This window comes from Schistocerca americana, chromosome 4 (assembly GCF_021461395.2).
Source record: "Schistocerca americana isolate TAMUIC-IGC-003095 chromosome 4, iqSchAmer2.1, whole genome shotgun sequence".
Lineage (NCBI taxonomy): Eukaryota > Metazoa > Arthropoda > Insecta > Orthoptera > Acrididae > Schistocerca > Schistocerca americana.
In genome coordinates this window covers 816,641,169-816,650,848 of record NC_060122.1, presented here as the reverse complement: position 1 = coordinate 816,650,848, position 9,680 = coordinate 816,641,169, and the positions used below count along the sequence as shown (strand labels likewise).

At 40.5% G+C, this 9,680-nt stretch overlaps 1 protein-coding gene across 1 annotated transcript in view; it reads left to right on the top strand.

The window, feature by feature from the left end:
• The first annotated feature begins 453 nt into the window (after positions 1 to 453).
• LOC124613228 (leishmanolysin-like peptidase) overlaps positions 454 to 9,680 on the top strand; it is a 555,464-nt gene continuing 546,237 nt past the window's right edge. The window contains exon 1 of the mRNA XM_047141903.1: positions 454 to 566. Within this exon, the coding sequence (XP_046997859.1) occupies positions 501 to 566 (66 nt within the window). The 5' untranslated portion in view covers positions 454 to 500. The remainder of the gene's footprint in view (positions 567 to 9,680) is intronic.

Below are 9,680 nucleotides of genomic sequence, written 5' to 3'. Positions count from 1 at the left end.
AATAATCTCACGAGATAGAATAAACAGATCCACTTTATTAAGCAATCAGTAAAAAAACGAAACTGAAACATAACAGCAAAAGCGAAAATGGTAAACTGCTCTCTGGCGACTTGTGACGTCATTGTCCAAAGCCGACGGGTTGTATCCCCTGCTACACTAGACCCGCTTTTTCCACATAGTACATAATTATGGATAACCATCCCAATTATCTGCAAATCATTTATTTAATGCCGCATTATATATCATAGATAGATGAACGACCGTACGAACAGACGGTGACGGTACACCGCACCCTGCGCAACGAGTAACCAGGTGTTCCACAAGTTTGTAATTCCCGCGCTGCCGCGCCGATTACGCTGCCATCTTTAGCAGAGAACGGCGCGAGAGCAGCTGCTAGCGGCCTCATGCGGTTGTTTCAGGCAGAGAGCGTCAGTCGGTTCGTGAATATGGCAGGTGGAGGATGTGTGTTTAGAGTATTCTCACTGTTCGTTTTAGTGTGGATGTTTTCTGTCAATGGAATGTTTATTCGTCGTCAGTGCAGTCACGTACACCCAAAGGAAGATGACGTGAGTACTATGTTTCACTTTCATTTCTGCTCTGTTAACCTTGTATGTGATCAAAACAATGGAACTGACAGCTCATGTACACAACTAACGCCGGGTCTGAATCCGTTATCAGTACGTATTTGCTGAAGCAACGTAAACATTGTGGAAGCTGTGTTCATCACACGTCATTAAAATGTTGTGAAAGTAATGTGGCTATCGAAAAAGCAGTTTTAACGTACCGCGCCGGTTGCCAGTATGTAAACACTAAGAATTATTGCAGTTCTCAGCTACCTGTCAATAGTACTCGGGAACAACCCCAAGAAAATCATTGTGAAAGGTACCGGAGAGAGCTATTGGAAACCACTGTTGATATAAACCGACAAGAGTAATGTATTCTCTTCACCGTAATTCACGGTCTATGTCTAAATGATGAACTATAGCTCAAACTGAGACAGGACAGTGTTAAATTCACAGAAACTAGGCCTTTTATATAAATGTAAAACATCCGACAGTAGAAGCGGCTTGTCAACATTCAGTAAATAACTTAATGCCGAAAAAGCTGAAGTAACATGTAAAAATTACACACATATTTTGTTCATTGTCACGTTTCTCTAGCTAAGTATCAACTTATGAAGGTCTGAATTAATTAATAAGTCCAACCAGTGCCACGAGCAATTTGGTTCTCACATCTTGATAGCATTAGGTTATTCCGTGTAGGTGATTTGATTAGAAAATAGCTTTGAAGAATTACGCTCGTTGTCAAATACCAATACGTAACAGTTCTCTGAATATTGTGGTTAAGCTAATTTGGTTTTGCCATGCACTATTGTATTTGGAAATCAAGAGTTCCCGCTCTACTACTTTCAATTGTTCACGTCCACGGCGTTCTGATCCAGCGGTTTCCCTCCCTGCTCAGTGATTCATTTGCTGTACAGCCATAGAGTACCACTTTCTGTGCAACATGAAACAACGCGTTGCCGCTTTGCTAACACGGAGGTAGCTAAAGATTGAGATTTTTGTGCAAAAAATATGCAACTTACAACCTAATAGTTTTGTTGCTGTCGAAATGTGCGCGCAGTCTATTCTGCTTTAATTTTACCATTAGAAAACAATTTAATTCGTTCTTAATAGTCTTTTGTTACCCTCATAGAACGAAATTTCAGAACAGTCTAAAATAACCAACAACGTAAGACTTCTGGTGAAAACTGCATCTATAATGCTGTTTTGCACCGTCGGCTGTTGCAGCATTGTGAATACTTGAAGTAACCCAGCTGATGGTGCGCGCGTTACTGAATATTGCGCGGACAAATTTCATATTTCGCTGCCTTTACTTATGTTGATGGCAGAAATATATACTGCTGCGTTCTTGCGTGTCGTAATTAATAGCAGTTGAATTTTTTCCCTTAATGTCAAGGCCCATTTTCTTACATACGTAACTAAGAAAAATATTGATTTATTGGGGGTAAGAGCTCTACGAGCCCTTATGTACATATGCATCTGACATCTGCGTGTGATGGATCGTATATAGTGTCCCAATATTATCGTTCCTATTTTGTTTATGGTGGGTGGACAATACGGCTGCTTGGACATTTCAGTATGAACTTAAATTTTTTCCAGTCCTCTTCATCAGTGATACCTGTTTCAGACCTTTTTTCGTTATACTTAATACCTTTCTTATAGAGATTCCACAACGGTTTAACAACTGAATCTGTAATGCTGACTGGAACGATAGTCTAATCGAACAGATTTTGAGTGCCATCAGGCAAAACTACTTTCTTGAACCTCACTGGAACTGATCATGTACGAAAAATTTTGAAGTTGCCATCTTAACTTAATTTCACCTTTCCATGATCCTACCACTGAAGGAAGGTGCTTTCCTGTACTCGATTTAACCCTAGAAGTGTAAATCGGTGTCATCCTGACCCTGGAGTTTGTTACTGCACATACACAGTCCGCTGCCACCAATGTAAATTCAGCATTGAGTGAGACCTAGTAAAAGGACGGGCGATCGAATTTGTGAGACATTTTTATCTGATTAATTTGACAGAAGCATTTTACAAAGGGTCACTGTGCGCTGGAGTACACAGCGTAATAACTATTCTGTCGCCGAGTGTAAATGAAAATGGCACGTTGGAATGGCATTTCACTATCAGAAGATGTTACACGGGAAACAGTGTTAGAACAACTGAATCGTGAAAGTGACTTTCGTGATGATAGTCATTCTTAAGCTGATGCTCCTGCAACATTTATGGGCAGTGTGGAAACTGATCTATCTGCTGAATTTGACAGCAATGAAGAAAGTATGGTCATTGTTGGAACACAGCTGTCCCTAACAGAAGAGTTGCCTACATCATGATAATCCAGATTCCGTGGTAGTAATGAATGAATGAGTGTGAACACATCAAAATATTCGTCTAATATGTGTATTTTATTAAATGAACATTAGCAGCCTTATCTAATTTAACCCTCACACGTAACCGTGACATCTTTATACCATAAATGGTGTTCTGGGGTCCAAAAGTGTATTACTTGGTTTTAGCCATAAAAGTAATTTATTTTGCTTTCATCAGAGTTATTTATTCATAAATTTCATATCTGCGTATGTATTGCGAAGAAGTCAACTCGGAAAATAGGTGTGTACTTGAGTTAACCCCGTTTAAACCAGAATTGGAAAAAAATAGCAAGAGGCTGTCCGCATGTTCGTGTGCTTGTGCTTTAGGTAGCACACTTCTGCTCAAGATGGTCTACTCAAGTTACATGTTATTGTGATAGTAAATTAATCCTGATGTTCCTTTTTCCGAACCTCTGTTATTTGAATGACGTGTACTTAAGATCGAAGTTACAGGTTTACCTTTTTTAAGGACATAAGAAATCAATGTTCTGTGATTTGAAAAGCCACACAGTGTTGAACTTTCTTCACCGATCTTAGATTGCTGGAATTCAGGCGAATGAGAGCACGAGGCCATAGTAACAATGAAATGAAAACATCAAATAAGAGTTAAAATAAATTTTTTAGTTAAGTATATTTTGACCACATGGAAAACGAACACTTACGGTGTCGTAGCATCAATGACGACACCACCCGAACTTTACAGCTAAACACTGACAAGGGAACCTCCCCATCGCACCCCCCTCAGATTTAGTTATAAGTTGGCACAGTGGATAGGCCTTGAAAAATGGAACACAGATCAATCGAGAAAACAGGAAGAAGTTGTGTGGAACTATGAAAAAATAAGCAAAATATACAAACTGAGTAGTCCATGGACAGGATAGGAAACATCAGTCTCTGTGAGCTAAGGAGCGCCGTGGTTAGCGTGAGCGGCTGCGGAACGAGAGGTCCTTGGTTCAAGTCTTCCCTCGAGTGAAAAGTTTAATTTTTTATTTTCAGACAATTATTATCTGTCCGTCCGTTATGTTCTCATCACTTTTTTGAGAGTGATTATCACATCCACAAGAAAACCTAAATCGGGCAAGGTAGAAGAATCTTTTTACCCATTCGCCAAGTGTACAAGTTAGGTGGGTCAACAACATATTCCTATCATGTGATGCACATGCCGTCACCAGTGTCGTATAGAATATATCAGACGTGTTTTCCTGTGGAGGAATCGGTTGACCTATGACCTTGCTATCAAATGTTTTCAGTTCCCATTGGAGAGGCACGTCCTTTCGTCTACTAATCGCACGGTTTTGCTGTGCGGTCGCAAAACACAGACACTAAACTTATTACAGTGAATAGAGACTTCAGTTAACGAACGGACAGATCATTACTTTGCGAAGATAAAAGAAGTAAACTTTTCACTCGAGGGAGGACTTGAACCAAGGACCTCTCGTTCCGCAGCCGCTCACGCTAACCACGGCACTCCTTGGCTCACACCCTCCTTGATGTTGGCTATGTTGCGCATGGACTACTCAGTTTGTATGTTTTGCTTATTTTTTTCATAGTTCCACAACTTCTTCCTGTTTTCTCGATTGATCTGTGTTCCGTTTTTCAAGGCCTATCCACTATGCCAACTTATAACTAAATCTGAGGGGGGTGCGATGGGGGGGTTCCCTTGTGAGAAAGCAAACGTATTGACAATGCTGCTAGTTTCTCTCCCGGTTAGTTATCAGCTGGTGGCAAGTTACAGTGTTGCCAACAGTATATAACTTCTTCCAACTAGACTGAGAGTAAAAAAGACCAAAACTGCTTTAAAAGAACTAGATTCTAAATTTTTATTCAGAAATATAGAAATGACAATGAAACGCCACTCACTCGAGAGATAGGCTACATAAATAACACATTTTTTACTAAACTTATCTAAAACTGGATAAGAATGTCGTCTTCATTATCGCCACCGTCCCCATGGGAAAGAGAAGCTGCAGTAGAAGTTGGTCCCGATTTATATGCTTCAGTTGTCCCACTTGTTCTGAGAACTGACGCAGGAAATATGTAATTATGGTAGCACCAATTCTTTCTGCGAAGGCCTGCACGAATTCCTAATATGGCGTTTACCATATCTGTACCATTCGATTCTTTATCTTCTTTTTGACGAGATTTAACTGGCTGAATATTTTTTTTACCTCGCCGTTGGACCAGAGAATTACGAGCCACAAGCCTAGATAATGCAAATTCTGCAAGTTCTTTAAAAGGATTTTCACCGCTGGCGTCATGGTATCTGTAAACCTCACACCAGAAATCGACAGAATTGTTAACGTTATCCCATTGGACGACGGTCATTTTTTGCCACTGTAATTCAGTTATTGTCATTGAATCATTATCCAAGTGAGAGCTTTCTAACAGGAGAATTAAGGGTTCTTTCCGCCTTTGAAACTGCAAGAAAAGATATTTTCCTCAGTACTTCAATATTATCAGGCAATCTTTGCTGTAATTGTTTGACAAATTAAGAAACAAAATTTACACATCTTTCTATATTTTTCTTCACCTTCGGCTATTTTGTTACTATTTTCTGATATTTTTTTCAAACAAGTATCCAAGATACGGCTTTGGATGTAGGTGTTTTTCGAAATCATTGTCAAGATATTTTCTCTGAACTGGACAGGTGGTGGGAATGACTACTTGCTTAAGAAGAGTGGGAATAAGAATTACCAGGTCATCTAATAACTTGCATGGGTCTACACCATTTGACTCGAATTCCTTATTGACTCTCTGAAGACTTGAGAGGATAGGTTTCGAAAATAGCAAGTATAGTAAATTAAGTTTGTCACTGAACATCGAATAGAGCAGTCCAACTGTGTAGCATTTTTCGATTTGCCTAAAAATTTCAAAATTAGTTTTTAACTCGAGCCATTGCTCAATTATTCTACATATTTTCAGTGGCTCCTCCTCGTCATTTAGGACTGAGAAAATCTGGCGGTAAAAGAGCTGTCGTGAAGGAGATCGAGAAAACCAGTTGTAAGTTTTCGTAATCAAAAAGTCCAAATTTCTTGGAAGACACTCTGCAGTTGCTGCCAACTGAATGGAATGACAGACACACCTTATAAATACCAAATCCGTACTCTCCCTTTTAAGTATTTCATACACTCCGTTATTAATACCGACCATCATTATCTGTTCCTATTCCCTGCAATTTATTTAAATCTAAATTAAATTCTTTCAACGCCTCTTTAATAGCTGATACAATAGACTCAGCACTGCATTATTCACGTTCGACTAGTGTAAGAAGTGTCGAAACAATCTTGTGGGATGTTTTACTATGATAACTTACAGCAATTGCTAGAAGTTCAATGACAACTATCAGTTGATTCGCCAACTAAAATACTGCACATACCATCATCACTTTTCAGATCGTTCGCAAAATAGGGCCCAAGAGCATTGTTGATAATAGCACTACACTTTGTACGATGTAACTTAATCTGGCTCGCAATAAGACTGTCTTTGAACCTGTTTTTACATACGAGATTTGTCCGGAAAATACGTATAAAAGTTGAATAATGTCTTTATGTTACAAGTTGCAGTCACCGCCAGGTGGGACTACTGCTGTAATCAATCCCATCAACGCTCAGTTCGAGTCAGAGCACTCTGCGTGAAGGTGGGAGTGTGCGGCAGCTTGTTGACAGTTACCCTTTTTCACCTGCCGTCGGCATGGAGCTCTCTCTGATTGAGGAACAGCGCGTCAACATCAAGTTTCTTGCAAAGCTAGGCAAGAATGGCCGTGAGATTTTTGAGTGTTTGAAACAGGTTTACGGAGACAATTCTCTGAAGGAACCAACCGTGAACAAGTGGTTAAAAAGGTTCCGGGATGGCCGAGAAGAAGTGAACGATGACCCTCGCCCAGGACGCCCGTCGACATCGAGTTCCGATGCAAATGTTGAACGAATTCGGGCTTGTGTTCTTAAAGACCCTAGATTGACAGTCAGAATGATTGCTGACGAGCTGTCAATCCCCAAAACAATCGTTCACGAAATCCTGACATAAAAACTTGAAATGAAGAAATTGTGTGCGAAAATCGTACCGAAGCTCTTGACGCCAGAACAGAAAGCAAAGAGAATTGAGTGCTGTGAGGATTGGTTGGAAGCAGAGGAACGAGGGGACTTCCTCAACCGAGTCATCACTGGAGACGAGTCCTGGTTTTACGAATTCGATGTGGAGCTCAAATCCCAAAGCAAGGAATGGAAACTAGCAGCACAACCGAGAACAAAAAAGTCGCAAAAATCAAGGTCTAATGTGAAGACGATGTTGATTGTTTTCTTTGATTCTAGGGCCATTGTTCACAAGGAATTTGTCCCTCCCAGCCAGAGAGTGAACGGAAATTTTTACGTTGAAGTTCTGTCACGTCTCAGAGCTCGTGTGGCCCGAGTTCGACCGGAGTTGGCAAAAGGGGGCAAGTGGATCCTTCATCACGACAATGCGCCCGCTCACACGTCGCTCGTTGTACGCGAGTTTTTGGCCCGAAGCTCAATCACCGTGACAGACCACCCGCCTTATTAACCCGATTTAGCCCCGTGTGACTTCTTCATGTTGCCGAAATGCAAAATGGTGCTTCGGGGGCGGTACTTGGGAGATATGGAAGCCATCAAAGCGAAAACGACACAGCAACTGAACAACATCACAACTGAAGACTTTCAGCAGTGGAAACGGCGTTGGCAGAAGTGTATCGCGTCTCAGGGCGAGTACGTTGAAGGAGACCATATTGTAATACCTGAATAATTGTAAAATAAAGATATGATTCAACTTTTATACGTATTTTCCGGATAAACCTCGTATTTCTCCTAAGTGACCACACGACATTACAGCACAATGTGCGGACACAGAGCGAGTGACCCTTCAGCTTCGTAACGTCGTATGGAATCCTGAACTGCTTTAAGATTAATTTTTGCCTGTCTTTGGGAGGAAGAGGAAGAAACTGCAGATTTGTGTTTTTTTTTTTTTTTTTTTTCTTTCTGCGTGATTTTCTACATCCCGCTAACCGAGCTTTTACAGTACAGTGACACACTTTACAGAATGCCTTTGTGTTATCTCCTACAGCTTATGATAACCAGTGGACAAATTTCAGATTTTTTAACCATTCTTCCTTAAACTTTATCCATTTTAACAGAACTTTAATCAATCACTATGACGAGAACAACAAGCACTAAGCACAGGCACCTCTGACACGAACTCCGCAATAACTGAATAAAAACAAGCAGTTTGCGTTGCGTTAAGCTGCACGGTCCTCGACAATGGGAATGTGTATTATACCGTATCATGCATTATTGTAGTTAGTTAAATTACCATTTCAGTTTTTCATACATTTAAAATAATTTTACAAAGTAAGAGAGTTCCGTACTTCTTGCACTCGTTATTTACGTTGTTGAGTACCAGTAGCAATTAAGCTTAGGTTCGTTCGAAGAGCTGCCAAGGAGCTACTTGAAGAACCAGCAAACAGGCGCTACTGCGCGTATGCGTCAACGTTGTCAAGAGCCCGTGCATGGTGTCTGGGCTCTTCGAACGAATTTTACTGATCGACTGTCACCGAGCGGCGAACAGCTGAACTTCTATAGGTGATTTTATAAGAATACATAAAAATAAGAACAAATAAAGTGCTTACCTTACAATCATCGGAGATCCACAAACATTGAACTAATGCGATCGGCTATTGAAAGACAATCGAAAAACGCGGCCACGTTCCCTCACTACAAGCCACTTAACTGTGCGCATGCGCGAAACGGGCAACTTTACAGCACCAGAAAATTTTCCGTAGGTAAAATCTGCCTACTTGTTGCCACTTGCTAGTCGCTCTTCAAACAGCTGGCGCCCCACTTCAAGTAGCCAGATAGGGACCAGACTCGCTTCGAACGCGACTTCCGCTCTGCGCATGCGCTCTAGCCAGAAAGCAGCCTTTCGAACAAACGTTTTATATTTCTTAACAGATTTTATAGTATAAGCAGTTGCAAGAAAGTAATTTCTTCTGTAACCTGTTGAGCATACTGAAATGAACTAGAATGAACAAAATAAACTTTTCGGAGAATGTAATATTAAAAACACTAGAATTCAACTAGATAATATTTTAAAAAGACTTAATTTCCCACTAGAAACCAGATCTTAAATTTTACAAACAGATGGCCTTTCCAAAAAAAACTAGATCCAGTTGGAAAACAACTAAATTGTCAACATTGGCAAAGTATGTGGGATCGCCAACCATAGAATGACCAAAAGAGGAAATGCAGCGATATACAGTTTCACTGGTATGGAAAAGGATCACACAACTCCGTTTGACGGTTAAACTGCAAATTGTTTTTAGAACCAGGAGTAAATTGAATAAATTCATCTGTGTGCTTTGACAGTTTAGTTTCGGGGGTTTCTGAGTGTTAATTTAATAACTAATACACAGTTCCCGCGTTTCCGTTTGCGTCGGAAAGTAAACCGAATTTCTGACGTATTAGAAGTTCCAAATCAGGAGCGAATTATTTAGTCTCACCAGAGTTCTTCGGTAGTCGGTTTTTGAATCTTCGCGTATTAATCTAATTTATTAGATACAGTTCTTGCGTTTTTGTCAGGGTCTGCAGGATAGCTCCGCAGCAAGTGTCTATAGTCCATTTTTCTGAGTAGTGAAGTTTCCCACGGTCTCTAGCACGGGTAGGAACTGTGATTGTTGTGTGTGGATGCGAGTCGAGCTCTAGGTTGTGATGGCTTCGGTTACACAACTGGAAGCTGCA